At 58.3% G+C, this 25,485-nt stretch overlaps 1 protein-coding gene across 2 annotated transcripts; it reads left to right on the top strand.

The window, feature by feature from the left end:
- The first annotated feature begins 390 nt into the window (after positions 1-390).
- On the top strand, positions 391-24,208 carry RIMS3 (regulating synaptic membrane exocytosis 3). 2 transcript variants are annotated; one of them, XM_066204720.1, is made up of 7 exons: positions 391-758; positions 12,061-12,323; positions 14,351-14,492; positions 14,597-14,709; positions 15,680-15,781; positions 15,877-16,016; positions 16,514-24,208. In XM_066204720.1, the coding sequence occupies exons 2-7, from the start codon at positions 12,104-12,106 to the stop codon at positions 16,724-16,726; spliced, it is 930 nt and encodes a 309-aa protein (XP_066060817.1). In that variant the 5' UTR covers positions 391-758; positions 12,061-12,103; the 3' UTR covers positions 16,727-24,208. The 2 variants fall into 2 exon arrangements, with proteins under 2 accessions (XP_066060817.1, XP_066060818.1); XM_066204721.1 differs by lacking the exon at positions 391-758 and adding an exon at positions 8,176-8,288.
- The last annotated feature ends 1,277 nt before the right edge of the window (positions 24,209-25,485 follow it).

Here is a 25,485-nt window from a genome sequence, read left to right as displayed (position 1 = left end):
CGAAAACCAAAGGAAGCAAAAAAAAAAAAAAAAACCCCACAAACTTCCAATGGAACTGAGAACTCGGTTGCCGTGAAGTTTCCTATCATCAAAAAAAAAAAAAAAAAAAAATCCTTCGGGGAATCTTTTAGGGACGCTGTTTTCATTATCTCTTCCCCCCCAACAGCGTGATCCCAGGAGGGGCGCTTCCTCCACCAAGCTGGAAATTTCACGGAATGGCCTTCCCTGCTGGGAGAATTCCAGCTGCTTTTCCAAACTCTTCCTCAACCAAGGCCCCTCTGGACAACCTTCCCTCCTCCCCGAGTTTGTTTATATGCTTTGAATCCCGTTAGGAAACCATCTCCCTCCTTCAGCGCTGCTTTCTCCGAGTTTCCATATTTAGTTCTTTCAGCTATTCCTGTTCCCGAACCAGCTTTCCTGCTGCATCCCGGTTTTTTCCCTCCAGCAGCTGCCACGGGGAGGGGAGGGAATTATCCCACATCCATCCCTGCACCGATGGATGCTCCCACCCGGATCCCAGATCGCTCCTGATCCCGGCGTTGGGAACGCGGGATGTCGTCCGTGGGATGAGGAGCAGGGAATTGCGGGATTTTAGGGAGGGACAGAGTTAAAGGCGCTGAAGGAGGGTTTCCTCCTGGCACGTGGCTCCATGTCAGCCGGCAGAGGCAACGCAGGGAAAGCGCCGGCAGGGAGGAATTCACCGGGAGCAGGGAGACGCTGCTCGGAGGGAAATCGGTGTCGGGAGCCCGGCAGCCAAGGTGAGTCCAAGGGCAGCGCTGGAATCGCCGCCTCTCCGCCCAAACTTCCCCCCTCGCCAGCATCCAGGGCACCGGGGCTGGCCCCGTGGTGTCCCCGTTCCCCCCAGGTGCTCAGAGCTGGGAACTCTGTGCGTCCCCAAACCCCAAAGGCCGAGCGGGATCGGCTCCGGCTCAGCCCGGAGAATCCCGAAATCTCTCTGGGGACTCTTGGGGTCCAGGTGACAGCCAGGGGGTTTGGCAGCTGCTCCTGGGGTCCAGCTGTGACACGAGGGGCAGGTGGCAGCTCCAGAGTCCAAGGGGTGGCTGGAGGGTCCAGCTGGAGGGTCCTGAACTCCAACTGGGGGGTTTGGGGTTCCTTTGGTGGGTGTAGGGTCCGATTGTTGGGTGTAGGGTCTGGCTGGGAGCTCTTAGGGTCCAATCGATGGGTGCAAAGTCCAACTGATGGGTGTAGGGTTCAACCTGAGGCTTTTGGGGTCCAGCTGATGGGTGTAGGGTCCAACTGGAGCCTCTTGGGGTCCAGTCAATGGGTGTAGGGTGCAGCTGATGGATACAGGGTGCACCTGGAGGCTCTTGGGGTTCAATTGATGGCTGTAGGGTCTGATTGAAGGGTGCAGGCTCTGTTTGGTGTCTCTTGGGGTTCAATTTCTGGGTGTAGGATCCATTTGGTGTCTCATGGGGTTCAATTTCTGGGTGTAGGATCCATTTGGTGTCTCTCGGGGTTCAATTTCTGGGTGTAGGATCCATCTGGTGGTTCTTGGGGTTCATTTTCTGGGTGTAGAGTCTGGCTGGTGGCTTCCATGCTCTGGTTGATGGGTCCAGCCCCCAGCCGAAGGCTGTAGGGTCCAGCTGGAGGTTTTGGGGGTCCAGCTGTAGGATCTTCTTGAAGACTGCAGGCTCCAAGTGGAATCTCCTGGGGGCCCCACCACCGCTTCCATCATCCTTTAGGATCCACCTGATGGCTGCCCGCTCCTGCCGCTGCCTTTTGGGGTCCGGCCGGGCGGCTCCCTCGGGGCGGGGGGGGTTTGCCGGTCCCTCTCTCCGCTCCGCCCGGGCCGTCGGTCGGGGCCGGGCCCGGGGCTCCCCCGCCCGCCGCTCCCAGCAGCCCGCCGGGGCCGGGGGAGGAGCGGGCACGGGCGGCGGCGGCGGCAGCGGTGAGTGCCCGCGGGCTGCGGAGCTCCGGGACGGCGGCGACAACCCCGGGCCCCGCGGCCACCGGGCCCGGCGGGGCCGCACCTGCCCCGGAGCATCCCCGGCCGGCGGCGGGGGGCAGCGGGGATAGGGAATTTGGGAATGCCCGGCCGGGCTGCGGTAGCGGGGGAGCAGCGGGATGCGCGCTCCGGGAGCTCCGGGAGGAGGGATGGAGGGAGAGGAAGAGGCTCGACCGCCGTGGGGATAACACCGGGGGTCCCTCCGTGCCCCACGGCGCGCCCCGCACCCCGAAATCATCCCCCAGGCTCTGAACCCCCCAAACCAGCGCTGCGCCGAAAACCGGCGAGCTGCGGCCGCGCTGTCGCCGTTCCCCCGGGGCTCCCCGCGCCGGTTCCCCGGAGCCTTTCCCGGTGCGGGGCGGGCAGCGCTTCCCGGCCGGCGGCTCGGCACCGGGAGCTCCTTCCCGTGCCATCCATCATCCCGCTGAAAGCCCGTTGACGTCAAGCCCGTCCCGTGCACGCCGGTCCCAGCGCCGGGAAAAGCGGGATGGGCACCGGGAAAAGCGGGATGGGCACCGGGAAAAGCCGGGGAGGGTTTGCCCGGGACATCGCACCTGGTTGAGCTTGTCCCGGGCTTCCCAGCCTGGGATTTGTACGTGGGTTTTTGCTCTTCCTCGATCCAGAGGCTCCTCCGCCCGCCGTGGGGTTTGGGGTCGGTCCTGGAGGGAAAATTGTTGAGGGAGGGGTGAGGAAGAGTGAGACGATTCCCCGGGATGGGCAGAGCTCCTGGGCTGCTGCCTCGTGCCGCAACCGGGGGGACAACAAGTGAGGACAGCCCGAGGGCAGCGTGTGCATCACCCTGGCACCCCAAGGGGCACGGGGTCCCCTCCGTGCCCCGAAATGTCCCCAGGGCCACCGTGTGGGAGCTGGCACTGAGCTGAGGGTGGCCCCCATGGGAGGTGGTGGCTGTGAGGGGCTCTGTGGTGGGCAGTGCCCACCCCCGGGGGTCTGACGGGCTCTGTGGTGGTCAGTGCCCACCCTCAGGGGTCTGGGACCCACGGGAAAGGGGTTTCCCGGGCTGAAGCCCATCCCTGGGTGCCCAGGGAACATCCCAGGGTTCCGATTGTGAGCTGGAGGGGAGGCTGTGGATCCTCCGGGGGCACGGGATGGGCTTTGCTGCCAGGCACGGGAGCCTGGGCTTGTTCTTCCGGCACAGGACAAGGGAGCACCTGCCCGCCCAAACTAGCCCTGCCTGCATCCCCTGGCTGTTCCCAAACCATTCCTGCCTGCTCACCCCAGCCATTCCCAAACCATCGCTGTTTTTGTCCCCTGACTGTTCCCAAACCATTTCTGCCTGATCACCCCAGCCATTCCCAAACCATCGCTGTTTTTGTCCCCTGACTGTTCCCAAACCATTCCTGCCTGATCACCCCAGCCATTCCCAAACCATCGCTGTTTTTGTCCCCTGACTGTTCCCAAACCATTCCTGCCTGATCACCCCAGCCATTCCCAAACCATCGCTGTTTTTGTCCCCTGGCTGTTCCCAAACCATTCCTGCCTGATCACCCCAGCCATTCCCAAACCATCGCTGTTTTTGTCCCCTGACTGTTCCCAAACCATTTCTGCCTGATCACCCCAGCCATTCCCAAACCATCGCTGTTTTTGTCCCCTGGCTGTTCCCAAACCAGCCCTGCCTGTTGTCCTGGCTGCTCTCAGACCATCCCTGCCTGATACCTTGACTTCTCCCAAACCATCCCTGTTTTCCTCTCCCAGCCATTCCCAAACCATCCCTGTTTTCCTCCCCTGGCCGTTCCCAGACCATCCCTGTTTTCCTCCCCTGGTCGTTCCCAAACCATCCCTGTTTTTCCTCCCCTGACTGCTCCCAAACCATCCCTGTTTTCCTCTCCCAGCCATTCCCAAACCATCCCTGTTTTCCTCTCCCAGCCATTCCCAGACCATCCCTGTTTTCCCCCTCGGCTGCTCCTGAGCTCTCCTCTCCAGCCCCAGTTCTCCGTGTGCCCGTTTCCTCCTGCGCCGACACCTCCCCGAGGCCACTCCTGCTGTGCTCACACCTCTCTCGCTCTGTTCCATCCCCGACGTCCCTTTGTGAGGCCAAACTCCTGCCACCTCCCCCACTCCCAGCGCTCCAGCCTTGTCCCCATTCCAGCCTTTGTGGGACAGGGACAGAGGGGTGACATTGCGGCGTCTCGGGCTGCTCGGCCCCAAATGCGGGGCTGCATCCCCCCGGAGCTGCTGCCACCCCCGGAGCTCAGCTCTCCCTGCTGCAGCCCAGCCCTTTGGGAAGCCTCACATGGGTTCAAAACGCAGTTTAAGGTGACGAAAATCCCCGATTCTCCTGCTGATTCAAACCGGAGCCGTGTGGCAGCAGCTCTCGGCGTCCCTGTCAAGGCGCTTCCAATGTTTTGTCACCACGAGCAGGGAAGAGAGCCTCGGTGAGGAATTGTTGGGAAGGGATTGACAGCCCCGCTGCTCCCGCTGCCTGCCGGCGTCAGGAGCTCCTTCCCCACCCTGGGGTGCTCTGCCGGGAGCCTCTCCAGGCTCCTCATCCTTTCCGCAGACAAAAAAGACTCCTGGGGATGGAAGTTTCACCCTGGAGACTGGGAACCGTGCGGATTTTAGTTGTTGGGTGGTGAAGCAACACCGGAGCTTTTGGCCTCCCCTTCTCACAAGTGCTCCGGGGAGCTGCACCTTGCCGGGATCATCCCGTGTCCCTCCATCCCATCCTCCTGCTCTTCCAGGGATGCAGGAGCCGCTGCCAGCCCCGCAGAGCCTCCCCAGCCCCCCGTGCCACGGCCAGGGCTGTTTGCCGCAGGCTCTGCCCCTTCCTGGCATCGCTCCGGCTCCCAGAACTCTTCCCAAGTTTTCTGCTGATCCCTGAAGAAGAAGCTCGGGGATAATTGTGCAGCCTTAGCAGTTAAAAAAGCAACTTTTTTTTTTTCTGCAAACAAAGCTGCTCGCTCCCGGCTCCTGCTGGGCTCGAGAACCAGCTGGGACCTGCGGGATGGATGCGGCTGGGCAGGGAATGTCGGATCCAGCCGGGCTGTTGGCACATCTGGCTGCTGGACGTGGATTTGGGGATGTGGGTGGGTTCGGTGACCCACCCCGGAGCTGGTGGCTTGTCCCTGGAGACCCCAGGAGCACCGGGCAGGTGCCGGCGGCCAAGGGTGGAATCGGGGCAGCGCTTTGGAACCTGCGTGGTGATTTCAGGATCCGGAGCCCCTGGAAGGCACAGGGATATTTGAGGAGGACGAGGGCGATGGGCTGGGTGCTGGTGGAAGGAAATCAGACGTTCCCTGCTGGTAGGAGCAGCAGAAAGCCGGAGCTGAGAGCAGCCCTTCCCCTGGAGGAAGCAGCTCCATGAAATATTGATGGGATTCACACACAGCAGCCGAGCCGTGCGAGCTGCATTGCAGAGCCCGGAGCCCGGGAAGGCAGCGGCAGCCGGGAACGGGAAAAGCTCCTCTCCATGTTCCCTCCATGCCGGGGAGATCAGCCCCAGCCCCGGCACGGCCGCGGTGCCAACCAGGACATGGGTTGGGATCTGAATGATCCCGTTCCAAACCCATCCCAGGGCTCGTTTCTTGCGTCCCCATGGAGCTGCCCCAGTTTTTGGGGACAGGTGGTCGCCGTGCCCCGCTGCCCACGGTGCCAGCCTGGTGCCACCTCCTGCGTGTCCCCAGCAGGGTCCTGGTCCATCCCCAGCTGCCCGTGGTGGGCACTGCCAGCGCCGAGGTGCCACCAGAGCGGATTATCCCCGCTCTGTCCTGGATAATCCCTGGGATGAGTTGGACCGTGGGGGACGCCCGGGGCTTGCCGCAGTGTCCCCGCGGCTCTGGTGGCCAGTTGGGCTCGGCAGGCACTGGCTGTCCCCCAGCCTGGCCCTGCCGGGTGGCTTTTTGCTCCTCGGATTCCTTGACGTTGCCAAGGAAACGCTGGGATTCAGCACAGATCTGATTTAAGCGGGCGCAGACGTCACGCAGGGACACGGGGGACAGGGACGGCGTGGTCAGGGCGCAGGCTCCGCCGTCCTGCAGCCCCTTCCCCACCGCGGACAGGGATGACCTGGAATTCCACACCTGTCCCACCTTCCCAGTGGATGATGGGCACCAAGCGGGGGCAGGAGGACGCTGTGTCCCACTGGATCCCCACCCCAGGGTGGATCCTTCTGGAGCTGGGGCATCCAGAGATGGACACATCCTTTGGGAACGGGGATGGGAATTGCCACGACCGAGGCGTGTTTGGACACAGCGGGGCTCAGGAAGATTCCCGTGGGACATTCCTCCTGTGCCACTGCGGCCTGGAGAGGCCACGCTGGGCTGGGGCTCCTGGTCTGGATCCCACTGGGGCCCCCGGTCTGGATCCCAGTGCTGCTCCCGGTCCATCCCAGTGCAGGAGCAGATGGAAGCATGGAGAGCACCTGGAGCAGCCCCAGGTGCTTCCAGGCTGGAGGAAGAGCCTCCAGCCATCCCACAAGAGCCATTCCCAGGTCTCTGGAGGAGCTGAGCCCTTGGGGACATCCCTGGTCACTGTCACCACCATCCCATGGGAGCCTGAGCTCTCCACCCACACCACAGCCACTAGCTCTTCCCATCCTGATGGAAAACCAGCCCAGACTCCCATCCCAGCACTGCCCTTTGGAAAACCATCCTGACCAGCGCCATCCCGTGGGATTTGCTCCAGGGCCTTCCTCCTCTTCTTCCTCCCAGGCACAGCCTCGCTAATCCTCACTCATCCAACATCCAGACCTTTTCCCAGAGGCAGCAGCTGCTCCTGTGGGATCCCTGAGCACAGCCCCATCCAAACTTCCCGACTTTTCCAAGAAATGGAGCGCATTTGGATCCATCCTTTAATTTTAAGCAATAAACTCTGCACCTGCAGCCAGTTCCAGCCAGGACAGAACTTTGCTAACCTGCCTGAGCCAGGAGAAGCCGAATTCCAGGACCTGCAGTTCCTCCCAAACTCCCAGCTCACGTGCACCCAATTATACCCCTCGTTGGGCAATTAAAATGATACAAGCAGCTGCCTATCAAAGCTGAAGCAATTAATTAGAATGAAATACTTCCAGGGGAAATAAGCCTTGCCTTATTCCCAAATTCCTGGAGGAGCGCGTGCGTGGGAGCTGGGAGGCTGCAGCTTGTCCTGGTGTGTCGTTGCCCAGGACTGGCAGGGTGGCAGCTCTGGCAACCTTTTTATTCCCCCCAAAAAGCTGATTTTAGGACCTACCTGCTGCAGACATCCCCAGTTTTCAGTGCTCTCCCTCCAGGCTGGAGGCAGCCCCAGCACAGGGGGTGGGCAAGAAGAACCTCCTGCCCCACTGCCGGGCGTTTCCAGCCCCGTTTTCCCCCTGGGAACACCCACCTTGATGGTTTCGAGGGAGCCAACAGCTCCCAAAAATCCCTCTGCCTCCTCCCCTGGCAAGGCAGCGTTCCCAGCCACCCCCACCGTGCTCATTTACACCTTCCTCCTCCTCCTTTCCCACCTGTGTGGGGGCACTTGCAGGGCTGCTCCCTCCTTCTCCAGAGCTTTTCCTGAAAAAAAAAAGAAAGGAAATTTTTTCCCATCGATATTTTTGCCCCTCATTCCTGTTTCTGGGGCGTATTTGGGGCCAGCTCTGCCTCCCAGCCCCGGGCCGTTCCTTCCCACACCTGGCACTGTCCTGTCCCCGGGATCCATCCCCTGCTGGGGTCACCCGTGACCCTCTGTCCTGCCTCGAGCCCCGCTTCTCCCACCCCTGCCATCCCCACGGCACCTGGATCTGTCCGTAGGGATCCGGGGTGCGTGTGGGGGGTCATCATCTCCCTGAATTCCGGCCCTGGGATGCTCCCAGCACATCCCACCCCGCTGGACCACCGTGGTCCTGCTCGGGGCTGGGAGGAGAACTGGGTCAGCCGTGTAACCATGGAGATGCTGAGGGAGATGCTGAAGCAGCGCCAGCACAGCCCCGGCTCTCTCCAGAACCCTGGAAACATTCACCCGCCCTGGCACCCTCCGGATGCGGCCGGGATGGGGCTGGGAAGCTGAGCCTCCTCCTCCTCCTCCTCCTCCTCCCCGACGCGGGGCCGGTAAGACGCCTCCATCTCCAATATTTTTTTTTTCTTTAATTAAATATTATTTTTTTCGGGGAGGGGCAGCAGAGCTCGGCCCCCGCGATCCAAACGCAACAGGGATCCCGGTTTTTTTTTCCTTTTTTTTTTTTTTTTTTCCTGCCTCTTGTGCTCATCCACGGGCGCCGGGCGCTGGAGGATGCTCCAGCCATGACACGGCTGCCGGCGGTGCCCGTGCATCCCTCGGGATCCGCCTTTGGCTCGCCGGGGAACTTCCCGGTGCTCGCTGTTCCCCGCAAGAACGGAGCGTGGTCGCGGTAAGAGCCGCGGGGGCTCGGGAACGCTCGGGAATGAGGAGCGGGGCTTGGGATGCGGCGTCACGGCGGATGGATCGCTCCGGGCAGCCCGGGGCTTCGGGATGCGGGGAATGAATACATGGATGGGGAAAGGGGGGAAATGCGTGTTTGAAGGGAAAAGCGGTGCGGGTCCGGAGTCCCCCCCGCGCTGCCGGGAAAAGGGGGAGCCGGGGCTGAGGGCTGGGGGGGCTGTGGTGGCATCGAGGGGGCTGTGGTGGCATCAGAGATGCTGTGGCCCTGCTTAGGGTGCTGTGGTGGCATCGAGGGTGCTGTGGTGGTGCTGAGGATGCCATGGCCATGCCAAGGGTGCTGTGGTGGCACCAGGGGTGCTGTGGTGGCATCGAGGGGGCTGTGGTGGTGCTGAGGATGCCATGGCCATGCCAAGGGTGCTGTGGTGGCACCAGGGGTGCTGTGGTGGCATCGAGGGGGCTGTGGCTGTGCTGAGGGTGCTGTGGTGGCATCAGAGATGCTGTGGCCCTGCTGAGGATGCTGTGTTGGCACCAGGGATGCTGTGGCCGTGCTGAAGGTGCTGTGGTGGCACCGAGGATGCTGTGGCCATGCCAAAGATGCTGTGGCCATGCAGAGGATGCTGTGGTAGTACCAGGGATGCTGTGGTGGCATTGGAGATGTTGTGGCCCTGCTGAGGGTGCTGTGGTGGTACTGAGGGTGCTGTGACTGTCCTGAGGGTGCCGTGGTGGCATCAGGGGGGCTGTGGCCCTGTCTAAGGTGCTGTGGTGGTGCTGAGGATGCCATGGCCATGCCAAGGGTGCTGTGGTGGCACCAGGGGTGCTGTGGTGGCATCGAGGGGGCTGTGGCTGTGCTGAGGGTGCTGTGGTGGCATCAGGGATGCTGTGGTGACATCAAGGATGCTGTGGCCATCCTGAAGGCACTGTGGTGGCATCAGGGATGCTGTGGCCATGCTGAGGGCACTGTGCTAGTGCTGAGGATGCTGTGGTGGCACCAGAGATGCTGTGGCCATGCCAAGGATGCTGTGGCCGTGCTGAGGATGCTGTGGTGGCACCAGGGATGCTGTGGCCATGCTGAAGATGCTGTGCTGATCCTGAGGATGCTGTGGCCGTTCCAAGGATGCCGTGGCCGTGCCAAGGCCGGCTCAGCTGTGGCAGCCACAGGCTCCAGCACCCAAACCCAGGCTCCAGCCCAGCTCATCTCAGCACCAGGCACCCCCCGAGCCCCACAGCCAGCACCAGCTCCGGGCAGAAACAGATTGTGCAGAGAGATAAGGGGTAAAATCACGGGCAGGGGAAAGCAAATCCTCCCTTCGGGCTGCGGAGCGGCTCGGCTTCCTTTGCGGATTATCCCTGTGTGTGTTGCATTGGAAATGATCCCATTAGCGCTCTGCTCTCCTGATCTAATTTGCTCCCACCAGAGCCCGGTGCTCTCCGGGCAAGTGGGGAGCAGCAACAGGAGCCGTTTGTGTTCTCCCGGCCCTCCGGGGCTGGGCTGTGCCCGGGATTTCTCACCTGGATCCTGGAGGGGCCTGGGCCGGGCCTGGCTGAGCCCTCGCGCAGAGGGATTTGTGTTTGTTCAGGCACAGCCCAGGCCAGCTTTGCCCGTAGGGAAACTGAGGCACGGGGGGCAGCGGGACGCTGCGGCTGGGGAAGGGTTCGGGATCCATTCCCGGTGCCAGGTGCGTCCTGAGGGAAAACTCAGAGATTGCAGCAGGTTTGGAGCCTGAGAGGAAATTGTCACCCCAAGGGTCCCCAAGGCAGTGGATCAGCCCTGACCCCTCCTCGAGCTGGTGCTGGACATCAGTGCATGGCTGTGATGGGGCAGCTCCGGAGCTGGGATTGTGTCTGGTGCCAACGGCTCCATCCCCCTGGAGCTGGGATTGTGCCTGGTGCCAACGACTCCATCCCTCCAGAGCTGAGATTGCGCCTGGTGCCAACGGCTCCATCCCCCTGGAGCTGGGATTGCGCCTGGTGCCAACGGCTCCATCCCCCTGGAGCTGGGATTGCGCCTGGTGCCAACGGCTCCATCCCCCTGGAGCTGGGATTGCGCCTGGTGCCAACGGCTCCATCCCCCTGGAGCTGGGATTGCGCCTGGTGCCAACGGCTCCATCCCCCTGGAGCTGGGATTGCGCCTGGTGCCAACGGCTCCATCTCCCTGGAGCTGGGATTGCACCTGGTGCCAACGGCTCCATGCCCCTGGAGCTGGGATTGCGCCTGGTGCCAACGGCTCCATCCCCCTGGAGCTGGGATTGCGCCTGGTGCCAACGGCTCCATCCCCCTGGAGCTGGGATTGCGCCTGGTGCCAACGGCTCCATCCCCCTGGAGCTGGGATTGCGCCTGGTGCCAACGGCTCCATCCCCCTGGAGCTGGGATTGCGCCTGGTGCCAACGACTCCATCCCTCCAGAGCTGGGATTGCGCCTGGTGCCAACGGCTCCATCCCCCTGGAGCTGGGATTGCGCCTGGTGCCAACGGCTCCATCCCCCTGGAGCTGGGATTGCGCCTGGTGCCAACGGCTCCATCCCCCTGGAGCTGGGATTGCGCCTGGTGCCAACGGCTCCATCCCCCTGGAGCTGGGACCCATCCCACACCAACAGCTTTACCCCAGGCTCTCCATCCCTCTGGAATGGGGCCCATCCCACGCGGATGGCTTTATCCCAGAGGATCCATCCCTCTGGAGCTGGGGCTCAGTGCTGAGCCCCCCTGGGCACGAGCAGTGAGGGGAAGTCCGTGGGTCAGAGCCAGGGGGCAAAACCCCAGCCAGGAGGGAGCTGATTAATGATATTAATGATATTAATGATATTAATGACTAATCACCCACTCACCCCTGCGACTGATAAATCCATGAGTGCAGCGGTGCTGGAGCTGATCCCACAGCTCCTGCCAGGTCTCCTCCAAGATTCCCATCAGGTCTCGTCATCCCAGGTGTGGAGCAGCAGAGCCCCCACCCCGCCCCGTTCCCATCCCGCAGCTTCCCTGTGCTCGTGTCCATCCCTGACTCCTGAAAGGGAAACATTTTCCCTTCGTCCATTATCACAAAGTGGCTTCACTTGGCCGGCAGTGAATAATTCACCTTTCCCTGGAAGATGGATGCTCCGTCCCGCTGGAATTTAAATATTCATGCCCAAGGGAAGGAGTCAGGGCTGTGTGGGAGGGCTGGCTCCACCTCCGGTTCTCCCAGCCCTGGCTGCCCCAGGGATTCCCATCCCGGGCCGGAATCACCTGGAGAAGGGGATGTGCAGGGAAAACTCGGCTGGGTGCGAGATTTTGGGTGTTCTCAGGGGTGGACGGGGCTGTGCCCAAGGGACTCCTCACCCCTGGCTGGGCACTGGGGACACTCGGAGCCTTCTGCCCATCCAGGTGTCTCCTGGATCTTGGGAATGTCCAGATCCCGCAGGGAGCTGAGGCAGGGCTGGATGTTCACCCCAGGGGTCCTGACCCCTTCCCTCAGCTCCCATGGGTGGGGAAAAACCTCGGAATATAGTGAGATGGAAGGAATCCACAAAGATCATTGAGTCCAACCCCTGACCCTGCACAGACCCCCCAAAATCCCACCCTGGGAGTGCTGCCCAAACACCCCTGGAGGTCTGGCAGCCTCAGGAATGTCCCCATTCCCTGGGCACTTCCCAACCCTCTGCGGGATAAAACCTTCCCACGATTTCCAGCCCTCAATTCCACCTGAACTCCGCGGATTTTTTGAACGCTTTGATATCACCACCACCCATGCGACACCACAACCCTCAGCGTCCCCACCTTGTCCCCGCAGCTGATCCGGGGCGGCAGAGCCGGCGCCGGCGGGAGCTGTGACCATGTTCAACGGGGATGGCAGCTCCTCGTCGAGCAGGAACGTGGTGCGCAGCTCCAGCATCAGCGGCGAGATGTACAACCTGGAGAAGAGCGCGCGCGGCAGCGCCGACTCCGTCACCGTCACCGCCAGCAAGAAGAGGCGCTCCAGCCTGGGCGCCAAGATGGTGGCCATCGTGGGCTTGTCCCAGTGGAGCAAGAGCACCCTGCAGCTCAACCAGACCGGTGAGAGGACGCCCCTGACCCATCCTCTCGGGGTTTTAGGGTGGGCAATGTTCGTGTTTCGGTTGGCCGCGTGTGATGGAGGCGACCGGAAAATGGCGCTCCAAAAAATGACACCCTCCAAAAAAAAAACCCCAAACTGAGCCTGAAAAGTGGCACCCCGAAAATGACGCCCCCGAAGAAAAAATGACACTAAAAAAAAAAAAAATCACGTCTCAAAAACGGCACCTGAAGGTGGCACCTGCCAAAAAACTACACCCGAAACAATGACACCCCAAAACGGCACCTAAAAATGGCTCCCAAGAAAACTCTACTAAAAAAAAAAAATTACACCCAAAAATGACACCCCAAAAATGGCACCCCGAAAATGACATCTAAAAATGGCACCCAGAAAAAGTTACACCCGAAAACGTCACCCCAAAAAATGGCACCCAAAAAAAACTACACCTAAAAAAAATGTACCTAAAAAATGACACCTAAAACATGACGCCCCAAAAAATACACGTGAAAAATGACGCCCCAAAATGACACCTAAAATATGACGCCACTAAAAAAATACATGCGAAAAATGACACCTAAAAAAATCACCTAAAAATCCCCATTTTTACCCCTCCCCGGCACTTCTCCAGGTGACAGATTTGCAGGCGAGGATGTCGCTGGAGCTCCGCACAATCGCAGTGTCCCCTTCACCAGTAACTCCCAGTCCCGGACTTCTCCAACGCTCTGGGAAATAATTAAATGCTCTAAAATAGCTCTTCAAGGGGCAGGGGAAGCACCAACCTCCTTTTCGTGCAGGTTTTTCTCCTGGTTATTTCTTTTTATCCCGCTCCTTGCTGCCATTCCATGATCTGGGAAGAGTTAAATCCGGAGGTTTAATCCTGTCATCCGAGGCGGCTCTGAAGGGGTTAAATTGATCCCAAAAATCATGGAATGGCTTTTTTTTTTTTTTTTTTTTTTTTCCTCTCCCCTGGAACGGCAGGAGCGGGATGCTCCGACTGCCAGCACCGAGGCAAACCCTTTGCGTGGGGACAGCCCCGAGCGAGCAGGACGGAGCTGGCGATGCCACCGCTCCCACATGGTCACACAGCGGGGCCCGGGGACAGTGCCGGGGCCCGGGGACAGTGCCAGGCCCCGGGGACAGAGCCAGGGGTGGCCGCTCGTGCCACCCTCCTCCTCCTGCCACCATCTGCCACCGCCGGGGACACGCGGTGCGGGAAAGGGGACACCGGGCCCAGCTGGGGCTGTGCCCACACCTGTGGCATCGCAGATTGTCCCCTCTGGCACGGGGCCAGGGACACAGGGAGGGTGGAGAAAGGGGACATCAGGCAGCTTTGGACAAGTAGAGATTGTTGTCCCCTCTGGCACGGGGACACGGGGATTTTGGAAGCCAAGGGGATGGAGAAAGGGGACATCAGGCAGCGCTGGGGATGTGGCATTGCGGGTTCCTGTCCCCTCTGGCACAGGGACAGGGGCACAGAGGGGTTTTGGTGGCCAAGGGGACATCAGGCAGCTTTGGGGTTGTGCCCACACCTGTGGGTTGCTGTCACCTCCAGCACGGGGGCAGGGATTTTGGAGGATGAGGGGATGGAGAAAGGGGACATCAGGAGCGTTGTGGCTCTGACATCGTGGATTGCTGTCCCCTCTGGCACGGGGACAGGGGCACAGGGGAGTTTTGGAGGCCAAGGGGCGGGGAAAGGGGACACCAGGAGCGCTGGGGCTGTGACACTGTGGGTTCCTGTCCCCTCTGGCACGGGGACTTTGGAGGCCAGTGGACGGTGCCAGCGCCTGGGGGGTGAGTGGGGCAGGTCCCAGCTGCAGAGGGGACTCTCAGCCATCCAGAGCCAAGGTGACATTGGGACAGAGTGAGGCTGTGGCAGATGGACACAGGGGACACGGAGCCAGCCCGTGGATCTCCTCTCCCTCTCCCCTCCTCGTTGGGAATTCACCCAGGGAACGGTGCTCAACCCCCTGGGAATGCTGGCAAACAGGGAAGGGCTGGGGGCAGGAGCTGATCCCGTCTCCTGTTGCAGAGGGAGGCCCCAAAAAGCTGCGCAGCACCATCCGCAGGAGCACCGAGACCGGCATCGCCGTGGAGATGAGGACCAGGGTGACCCGGCAGGGCAGCCGGGAATCCACGGACGGCAGCACCAACAGCAACAGCTCCGACGGCACGTAAGGACACGGGGCCGGGATTACCGGGAACGGCGCCGGGATCCCTCCCGCTGCCCTGTCCTCGGGGAACGGGCAGAGGGATGCTCCATGAAAATCCTTTGCAGGTTCATCTTCCCCACCACGCGGCTGGGAGCAGAGAGCCAGTTCAGCGATTTCCTCGACGGGCTGGGGCCGGGGCAGCTGGTGGGGCGGCAGACGCTGGCGACCCCCCCGATGGGTGAGCGGGGACGGCGCCCAGGGAGGCTCCGGAGGGAGGAAAAGAGACCGCGTGGTGCTTCCCAGGGCTCCATCCCAGCTCATCCCGGTCCGGGAATGCTTGGGAATGCTGTGCCTTGCCCAGGGGAGCGTGCCGGGCTCAGGGCAGGGCAGCAGCTCTGCCTTTTCCCGGCGCTTCCTTTTCCAGCGTCCTGGAACCAAAGCCCCGCCGCCTTTTGTCCCCCGCTTTTCCCTTTGAGATCCCAAACTGGGATCAAAAGTTGCGCCCTAAGCCTGAATCCCCAGCTGGGGAAACACCCCGAGGTGGCCCCACTGATCCTGCTGGGGCTGGAGGTGCTGGGAATGGGAAGAGCTGCCCGGTGTCCCCTGTGCTGTCCCCACGGTCCCTCTGTGGCAATGGGAGCTGGTCCTGAATAAATCCCAGCGGGAGGGAAGGGAAAAGGGAGAAGGGGAAAAGGGGGAAAAGGGGAAAAGGAAGGGGAAAAAGAAGGGGGGGAAAGGGGGAAAAGGGGGGGAAAAGGGGGGAAAAGGGGGGAAAAGGGGGGAAAAGGGGGGAAAAGGGGGGAAAAGGGGGGAAAAAGGGGGAAAAAGGGGGAAAAAGGGGGAAAAAGGGGGAAAAAGGGGGAAAAAGGGTGGTAGGACCCCTCAGAGTTCCTGGCCCCTGATCCCTCCTGTCCCAGCCTCTCCTTTTCTCGGGAAAAGGCCCAGCCTGGGTAAATCCCAGCCTCGTTCCCATCGGGAGGGACAAACCCCCAGTGCCAGGGATGGAGCTGATGGGGACGAGGGGCTCCCCCCCAGATCTCCCCTGGCTGCTCACTCCAAGTTCCTCCCCACCCCCTGAGCCCCTCATTCCCAACAAACCCAGTGGGACGCTGGGTGTGAGCGCGGGGGGTGACGAGGACACGGCGCTGTGGCTGTCCCCAGGGGGAGGTGACCACCAGGTGACCACTAGGTGTGTCCCCCCCTTGCAGGCGATGTCCACGTCGGCATGGCTGACCGCAACGGGCAGCTCGAGGTGGACGTGATCCAGGCCAGGGGACTCATCCCAAAACTGGGCTCCAAGTGCATCCCCGGTAGGTGGCCATGGAGGGAGGGGGGCAGGGGTGGAGGGGGGTGGGCGCCATCACCCCGGGGTCCTGCTCCACGTCCCTGTGTGTCCCCACGGCAGCCACCTACGTGAAGGTTTACCTGCTGGAGAACGGCGTCTGCCTGGCCAAGAAGAAGACCAAGGTGGTGAAGAAAACCTGCGACCCCTCGTACCAGCAGCCCCTGCTCTTCGAGGAGAGTCCCCAGGGCAAAGTCCTGCAGGTGGGCAGGGACACCTTCCGCTGGCCCAGGTGGCTCCCAGCCCCACCCGGCCTTTCCTTGGACACTGCCAGGGGTGGGACAGCCACAGCTTCTGTGGGATGGGATGCTCTCCTTGGAGCTGGGATGTTCTCCTTGGGATTGGGATGCTCTCCTTGGGGTTGGGATGCTCTCCTCGAGGTCTGGGATGTCCTCCTCGAGGTCTGGGATGTCCTCCTCGAGGTCTGGGATGCTCTCCTCAAGGTTGGGATGTTCTCCTTGAGGTCTGGGATGATCTCCTTGGGGTCTGGGATGCTCTCCTCGAGGTTGAGATGCCCTCTTCGGGATCTGGAATGCCCTGTGCCACGACTTCCCCACCTCACAGGGCGAGGCCAGCGATCCCCAGAGCCCTTCCTGCATCCCTCAGACCTTCCCAAGCCCGACCACAGAGCCGAGTTTTTCCCCACCTGGGCACCATTTCCCCGGAATTCCCAGCTCCATCAGCCCTTCCCTGTCCGCAGGTGATCGTCTGGGGCGATTACGGCCGCATGGACCACAAGTGCTTCATGGGGATGGCCCAGATCATCCTGGAGGAGCTGGATCTCTCCAGCGCCGTCTCGGGCTGGTACAAACTCTTCCCAACCTCCTCCCTGGCCGACTCCAGCATCGGCCCCCTGACCCGCCGCCTGTCCCAGTCCTCCCTGGAGAGCTCCACCAGCCCCTCCTGCCCGTAGAGGTTGGGATTGGAGAAGGAGACATCCAAGGAGACCTTGCAGAACTGGTGGTGGAGAGCTGTAAATATCCTTTTCTTTTTTTTTTTTTTTTTCTTTTTTTTTTTAATTTTCAATCTCCTTCCCCCGCCGCAAAAAATAATCTGCCCTGGATGCCCCTCCCCGGGAAGGGAGAGGGAGCGAGGGCAGGGTGGGGAGGAGAGGTGAGAATTCCCTCCGAGGGCTGCGACTGCCAACGATCCCAGACTGTTCCCAGACCTCATCCTGGAAGCTCCTGACCCCGCTGGGAGCGGCTCAGGCTGGCTGAGGACGAGGTCCCTTTTCCCCGCCCCGTTCCCTTTCCCTGCCTCCGAGGAAGAGGTGGCTTTCCGAAGGGGGAATACCCCCCGAGCAGAACTCAGAACAAATCCGACTCAGCACTAGTTTTGTTTTCCAAGGAATGTAGCATCTTCTCTTATGTAGCTTTGCCACGTGCTAACAAACACACTCACTGCAATACCCAAGAGAACTCCGGATGGACCGGGAACATCTGCCAGTCTCATCCCGTTTTGGTCGCTTTTCCCAGCACTTTCGGTGGCCATTTCCCTGCCTTTTTTTTTTGGGTTTTTTTTTGGGTTTTTTTTTTCCCCCGATTTTTTTTTCCGGTTTTCCCGGGAGCATGTAGCCTGTGACCATTGCCAAAGCAAGAGGGGACAGGGAGAAGGGGCGCTGGCCTCCCCTCGTGTCTCACCGCGCTCGTGTCCGGCCAAAACCGGAGCCAAAGGACAAACTCTGGGAATGCCTCGTGACCCAACGGAGCGGGAACACCTCGATCCTGGCGGGTCGGCTGCCTCCCAGCCTCTTCTGGCCCAGCTGGAGGGCTGGGATGCTCTCCTGGAGGTCTGGAATGCTCTCCTGGAGGTCTGGAACGCTCTCCTCAGAGCTGGGATGTCCTCCTGGAGGTTTGGAATGCTTTCCTCGAGGTCTGGAACGCTCTCCTCAGAGCTGAGATGTCCTCCTTGAGGTCTGGAATGTTTTCCTCGGAGCTAGGATGTCCTCCTGGAGGTCTGGCTGTCCCACCTCGGGGTCTGGGAAGCCCTGCTCGGGGTTGGGATGCTCTCCTCTGGAGGTCTGGAATGTTCTCCTTGAGGTTGGGATTCCCCTCCTCAGGGGTTGGGATACCCTTCTTGGGGTCTGCAAGATCCTTCTTGGAGTAGGATGCTGTCCTTCCAGGCTGGGATTCCCTCCTCAGGAGCTGGGATGACCTTCTCAAGATCTTGGATCCCCTCCTGGAGATGCCCTCCTTGGAGCTGGGATCTCCTCCTCCTCCTCCAGACTGGGCTGTTCTCCTCAAGGTGTGGGATTCCCTTCCCAGGCTCCAGCATGCTCCCCTCGAGGTCTGGGACATCCTCCTTGGGCTTGGGACACCCTTCTGGAGAGCTGGGACGCCCTCCTGGATACTTGAATTCCAAGCAGGAGCGGGACCCAGCCCTGGTTCTCTCCAGGGGAACATGTCAAGAGCGGCTCTGGAGTTGGGGGCACAGCCAACGGAGCGGGGAGTTCCTGAGCGGGATGAGCGTTTTTGGGGTTGGTTTTTTTTTTTCGTTCGTTTTGTTTGTGTTTTTCCAAGCAGCATTTTTGGTTCCCTCCGAGGGATCCAGTTCTTGTAGCAAACCCGGGAATTACGGAAGCTTTTTTTGAAGGTGCCTATTGAAATTTGCTGAAATTAACTCAGGGGAGACACCACTAGAAACCCTTGGTTTCTTCATCAAATATTCCTAAAATCCAATGACTGTCCTGAAGGATCAGTTCCCAAGAGAGAAGGAACAAAATCCCGACACACCAAAAGACGAGGAGATCGCAAGAGGACAAGAGGTTCATGGGGAATGTCACGGGGCTGGCTCTGACCTTCAGTCTTCACCACAAAGCACCCCAACAGCACGGCTGGGGGTTTTATGGGATTCTTTCTCGGCAAAACACGGAATTCCACGACGCACAGAGCACAACAAACCCACGCGGGCTTCTCCTGGGAATGAAGAACCAGCCCAGCCACAGCGGAACAAACCCAAACCTGAGGGAAAAAACTGTTGGGATGAAGCTGTTCCCTCCACAAACCCAACCCCAAACCTGGGGTGGGGGGCATAAAACCAAACTTGGGAGTCCTCAGCCCCAAATCTGGGGGTCCACAAATCTGGGGAATCATAAATCCTGTCCCAGGGGTCCAACAAACCCAAACCTGAGGGTTCACAAATCCTGACCTTGGGGCTCACAACCCCAAACCTGGGGTTCAACCAACCCAAACTTGGGAGCCTACAACCCCAAATCTGGGGAATCACAAACCCAAACCGGAGGGTTCACAAATCCAAATTTGGGTTTCACCAACCCAAACGTGGGGTTCCTGAAACTCAGATCTGGACTTCCATAACCCCAAAGTTCCACAACCCCAAATCTTGGGGATTCCACAAATCCCCAAACTTGGGAGTCTACAAATCAGATCTGCGGGTCTGCAAACCCAAACTCTGGGGGTCTACAAACCCAAATTTTGGGGTCTGCAAACCCAAACTTTGGGGTCTACAAACCCAAACTTTGGGGTCCGCAAACCTAGTCTTTGGGGGTCTACAAACCCCAATTTGGGGGTCTACAAACCCAAACTTTGGGATCCACAAACACAAACTTTGGGGTCACCAAACTCAAACCTTGAGGGTCTACAAACCCAAACTTTGGGGGTCTACAAACCCAAACTTTGGGGGTCTACAAACCCAAACTTTGGGATCCACAAACACAAACTTTGGGGTCACCAAACTCAAACCTTGAGGGTCTACAAACCCAAACTTTGGAGCCTACAAACCCAAACTTTGGGGGTCTACAAACCCAAACTTTGGGGTCTACAAACCCAAACTTTGGGGTCTACAAACCCAAACTTTGGGGTCAACAAACCCAAACTTTGGGGTCAACAACCCCACACTTGGGGTCCCACAACCCCAAACCCGTGGATTCCCCCGGCACTGCCACAACCTCGGTGCCCTTGTGACGGGGACTCGGAGCTGCTGCCGGGACTTTGCCGACCCCAAACCACCCAGAAGGGAATTGGCTGGATCCCGTTGAGCTGGAATGGGGAAAAGTTCGTCCTTCCCCCTGCCCAGGAAGGAAGAATGAAGGAAGAGGGACGGAATCCTCCTCTGCTAGTTGGGGCGTGGGCCGCGATTCCTGGATGGAGACCTCTGGGAATGTGGGATGTCCTGAACCTCTGGTGGTTTGGGGAACGAACTCGGTGCCCTGAGTGCTGAGACAGGAACAAACAACGGCTTGGACTCGATGTTCCCTCCCGAGGCCAACGGAATCATGGCAAACAGAATTCCAAAGGCTCAACCTGCCTGAGCCTCTGCCGGATTTTCGACTCTCCATGAGGGAAAGCGTCCCAGAAAGGAAAAGCTTTCCGCTCCTCCGAGCTGCCCCTCCGGCTTCACCAACTCCATCCTGGGGGGAAAAGCTCCGAAAGTGCCGCGGTGGGATTGTCCCAGTCTCTGGAGCGTGGGCAGAGCAGGGAGCTGAGCAGGGACATTCTGCTCCTGCTCCCGGCGTGGGCACGGCTTCCCACCCCCCTCCGCATTCCCGCATTCCTCCGGCAGCGCTTCCCTGCTCCCCGTCCCTGCCAGGAACATCCCACGGCTGTGCCGTGATGAGGAGCAGGGGCGGGGGATGAGCAGCAGAGCCACGCGCTCCCCCCGCCAGGGGCCAAGGAGACCATCCCTGGGTTTCTGCTGGGAAAAATCCCGGTGAAATTCCGCCCGGGAATGAGGGAAAGACAAAGGTTTTGGCTCATGGATCTCCCAGGATGAGTCGGGGGTGATGAGGACAAAGTGCTGCCCTCAATGGGAGGGGCTCCTCCTGCTGCTGGAGGGGTGGGAACGCTCCAGGAACAATCCAGGGAACACATTCCCTCCTGCCCTTCCAGTGGGAACACCATGGAGTGACACCACAATCCAGGGAACACATTCCCTCCTGCCCTTCCAGTCCCCCACTCACTCCCCGGCAGGAATGACCCACCCTAAGCTCCCGTGGGAAACCCAAACCGGCGGGAACGTCCGGGATTGTGCCACACTGGGCAGTTGCAACATCATTTCTCAAGGCCCAGGACCTCGTGTCTGACCTTTTCCTTCCTCAAACGACGAGAAAAACACAGCCAGGAACACCCAGGAACCCCAAACTGAGCCCTGTGCCAGCTCCTGAGGGAACGAACTCCATCCCAGGAGAAATTCCTGCACTCCAAGGTTGGTTTTTTTCTTTTTCTGGGGGAATATTTCCTAGCAAAAGGCATTTTTTCGATGTGCAATATGGTTCGTAAAATTCCCTGGAAGGAATTTCGAGTTCGATGATTTCCTCTATTTTCTATCAAGAAAAGAAATCCGAACCACCGGATTTTGGCACAGATTTTTTTTTTTTCCTGGAAAGAGGGATTAATGTGGAATTAAATCAGGGAGGTTTTTTTTCAGCCCATTTAACACCCAGCCCCCGGCAGAGAGGAGCAGCCCCCACCTGACACTGCCAGAGCTGAAATCCCAACCCCCAGCTGGAATCACGAGGATGGATTTGACAAAAACAACCTTGGGATGACGCTGAAACATCCCCGACAAAAACTCACACAAAGCACAGAAAACACTCCCAAGGTTCCAGGCCTGAGTTATCCCTGGTTTTCCACCAGCCTGGAATGGGCCAGATTTGCCAAAAATTCCAAGAAATTGGGATCAGACAGAATCCAGCTCCTGTTTCATCGCCACCAGGGCAGGCTGAAAACACGGGAGGTTTGGATGGAGTTTTCCCAAAAAAACCACAGCACCAATTCCCTGAACCTACTGCCACAGAGCACTGGGGAAAAAAGGTGGGGAAAAATCCCCTCCACCATTCCCAGCTCTGCCAGCCTTTCCTCCAAACAGACCGGGAATTCCTCAGGAATGGGATCAGGATTCCCTTGGCTGATGGGGAATCACTTCTGTTCACTGCCTGACACCACGACTCGGGAAATCCAGCCTGGATCCCCACAAATTCCCACCTGGAGTTGCAAACCCTCAAAGCGGGGCAGGGCAGGTTTGTTCCTGCAATGAAACAATCCCAAAAAACTGCACCAAAGGGATGGGTTTTTTTCCAGGCGGAAATTTTTTCTTCCAGTTGACTCAGACGCTTTTTTTTCCGGATGGATGGGAAATGCCCGGATGTGGGAACCTCTGGAAAGAGTGGGATTGGTCTGGAAAATCATGGAATTGTGCAGGTGGCCAGGCTGAATCCAACCTAAACGTGGTTGATGGATGATGGGAAGAGCTCTCCCTGCTTTCCCTCGGGATTTCACGGATCTGGAGAATTCCCTGCAGGAACAGCCAGGTTTGCATCCGAGGGCAGCACGGCTTTTCCCAATGGTTCTGTAGCAAAGCTGCTCCAGCTGGAAGTCTTCCCTCTGCTCCACAGGATCCCAGGCTGGCTTTGGGTGGGAAAGACCGGAAAAATCCATGGAATTCCAGCCCCTCAGAGGCTGCTCCAAGCCCCACCCTGGGACACTTCCAGGGACAGGGCAGGATTTCTTTTTCATGGAGAAACCCCCTCCCAAATCCTCGGCTGGTCGGTTAAAGGTGTGAAGAAAAAAAGAAAAACAACAAAACACTTTTAGGAGTTGAAAAGCTGCAGGAAAGGCTTTTTAAGGAAAAAAAAAGAAACAAAACAAAACAAAGCATCCCAAATAACAGGGTTGGAATTTTTGGGGTGACTGGGTGGGACGACCCCGCTCACCTGAGGGAGAGTTTTTGGGGTTCCAAAAGACTTGGAGAAGTTGTCCAAGTTGTTGGTCTGGGTGTCTGAGGAACCTCCACGTTGTGGGACCCCCCGAGCATCCCTCAGGAACACCGGGGTGGACTCCAGGGATCCAGGAGGATCCAGGAGATCCCAGTGCTCCCCCAGGGCCTGGAGCTCCGCTGGTTGCTATACCTCATCCTTTCCTTTTCCTTGGATCCTTCCCTCCTCCCACTTTTTTTTTCCATTCCTTTAGGACCCAGAGCTTGTGCACTCGGCCACATCCAGGTTTATTTTTTTGGGTTTTTGTTTGTTTGTTTGTTTGTTTGTTTCCCTGTGGAATGAAAAGCAATCCATGATTGGGGGTGGGCAAATCCCAACCCTGCTCTCCCTTTGGGATTTGAGCCCAAGGTGAGGGAATCCCGGGGCTGGAGGGATGATCCAGAGGGATCCCTGTGCCCCTTTTCCACCTTCCCTGTCCAGCAGCTCCTCCAGGGCTGCCCTGAGCCCCCCAAACCCTCCCAGGGGTGGGCGAGGGGCTCGAGTCCAAAATCCAGGGCTGCTCCCACCCTTGGAAGGGCACAAAACTCTTCCCAAATCCCTCTCCAGAGCCCTTGGAAGGGCACAAATCTTTTTTCAAAGCCCTCAGAAGGGCACAAATCCCTTTCCAAATCCTTTGGAAGGGCACAAATCCTTTTCCAAAGCCCTTGGAAGGGCACAAATCCCTCTCCAATTCCCTTGGAAGGGCACAAATCTTTTTTCAAAGCCCTCAGAAGGGCACAAATCCCTTTCCAGTTCCCTTGGAAGGGCACGAATCTCTTCCCAAATCCCTTTCCAATTCCCTGGGAGGGGCACAAATCCTTTCCCAATTCCCCTGGAAGGGCACAAATCCCGTTCCAAAGCTCCTGGGTGGACAAGGAGCCTCTGGAGCAGGCAGGGGCAGGTGTCCCTCCCTCGGGAGAGGACAGGTGTGGAACGCCGATCCCGTTCCCTCCAGGATCCCAGCTCCCTCTGGCTCCAAAAAGGGAATTTTCTCCCACCCCAGGGAATATCCCAAAGGAATTCCCGAGCCCCAGGGCCTCTGGAAGGCCGGGGCAGCCCCCCGAATGTTCAGAGCACTTTGAAGTTGGTGGCCTTGTTTTCTTAAAGGGCTTTTGATCTTTTCATGAAAGGAGAGAGAATCTTCCCCATCCCATCATCATCCTCCTCCTCCCCAGCTCGGAATTCATCCCTGAAATGTTTCAGGATGATCCAGGACTCTGGAATCTGTCATTAATCCCTGGAGTTTACACCTAAAAAGCAGCTCTGGGGAAGAGCAAAGTTGGGAATTTCTCCTGGAATTTGGGTTGGCAGCAGCAGGAGGAAAATAAAAAAGAGGGGAGGAAAGCCCGGATGGATTTGGAGGAGTAGGCAAAGTGAAGTTTGGGAATGTTTATCCCAGCCAGGAATTCTGGATTTCCATTCCCAACGGAGGGATTTTATCCATAATCAGGAATCTTTCCTAAAAAAGGTTTGAGGGGGAATAAAAAGGGAATTGTGGAATTCCAGACCGCTTTGGGTCCATTGAAAATAAAAAAAGGGAATAAAAGGGTGGGAACGATGAGGGATTAAAGGCAAGGAGATGCTCCCAGAGCTCTGCCAGAAATTCCAAACCCTTGGAAGCTGAGGCTGAAAGGAGGGATGGGGGTGAAAGTGCAAAACCCCACAAAAAAACCCCCAAATCCCACATTTTCCAGCCTCAAATCCCCCAAAACCTGCATGGAAAGGTGAGGTGGGGGAAGCGTCAGAGCTTAATTAACCCCGAGTTAATTGGCACTAAATGAGAAAGGGGGAAAGGAGAACAGGGAGAAGATTTTTCCTTGGATATTTTTAGGATTTCTGGGAGCTGGGGATGGGAGCAGTGACTCCAGCCCTGGGCTCAATTCGTGCTGAACTGGGTTTAATGACAGATTCCTCCCATTCCACAACTCCACCCTCCCCCAAAAAAATCACCGGCACGGGGGGGAGGAGGAAACTGGAGCATCCTTGGAGCCCCAAATCCCACATCCAAGAGAAGGGGATGGGTTTGGGATGGCTACAGGAAAAATAAAAAGTGGGAATATTTAAAAAAAAACAAAAACAAAAAAGGAGCAAATGGAATTTTCTACCTGTGTCCTGTCCCGTTTTTTCTATGTGTGTGTGTGGTCCTTTCTTAAATGTCAAACTCTTGTATTTTTGTGGTTTCTATCTGCGGGACCGACGGCTCCGAGGGCGCACGTTGTTTTGTAAAATATTCCTGATATTTTCCTTCCCGAAAAACAAAAAAAAAAAGACAAAAAAAAAAAAAAAAAAGGGGAGGAAAAGCTGAATTATTTCTCCTTTTAATTGGCTTTGCATGTACAGTATCGGGGCAGCAAGTGGAGATGATTAAAAGCCAGCTTGAAAACTTTTTCCTGTGATTGAATTGAGTTTTTTTACCTCCTCTCATCCCCCCCCAAAAAAAAATCCTCATGGATACTCTGGGAAAGAAGGGAATGGGACAAAACCTTTTTTTTTTTTTTTTTCCCCCCCCCTGGAATAAGCAAGTTTGACTCGAGGAAAGAAATCCCATAATGAATAAAACAATCCCAACAAGCACCCCCAAACCTCTCTCGTTCCCAAATCCCCTCCAGCTTCCCAAGAAAAATGTGCAGGGACAGGAAAAAGAGGGAATGGGAAGGCTTGGGAGGGATTTTTGAGATGGAATTCCCAGGGAAGCTGTGGCTGCTCCATCCCTGGAAGTGTCCGAGGCCAGAGAAATCTGGGATTGGGAAAGAGCCAGGGGGTGGAACGGGACCCAAACCATTCTGAAATTCCACAGTTCTCCGATTTTTCCCTGTCCCTTTGCACTTCTGGATGAGCCTCGAGCAGGTTTTGTTCAACCCGAGCTTAAAGCTGCGACGAAATCCTGGAATTAAAGCTGGAATGAAATAATTTAACACAGGAATTCAGCTCCACCTTCCCTCCCATCCCAAAGCTGAGGGGTT

This window comes from Chamaea fasciata, unplaced genomic scaffold (genome assembly GCF_029207755.1).
Source record: "Chamaea fasciata isolate MVZ Bird 193981 ecotype frontalis unplaced genomic scaffold, bChaFas1.0.hap1 SCAF_26, whole genome shotgun sequence".
Taxonomy (NCBI): Eukaryota; Metazoa; Chordata; class Aves; order Passeriformes; family Sylviidae; genus Chamaea; species Chamaea fasciata.
The sequence above is the reverse complement of the archived record's forward strand: the minus strand, read 5'-3'. Positions and strand labels throughout refer to the sequence as shown.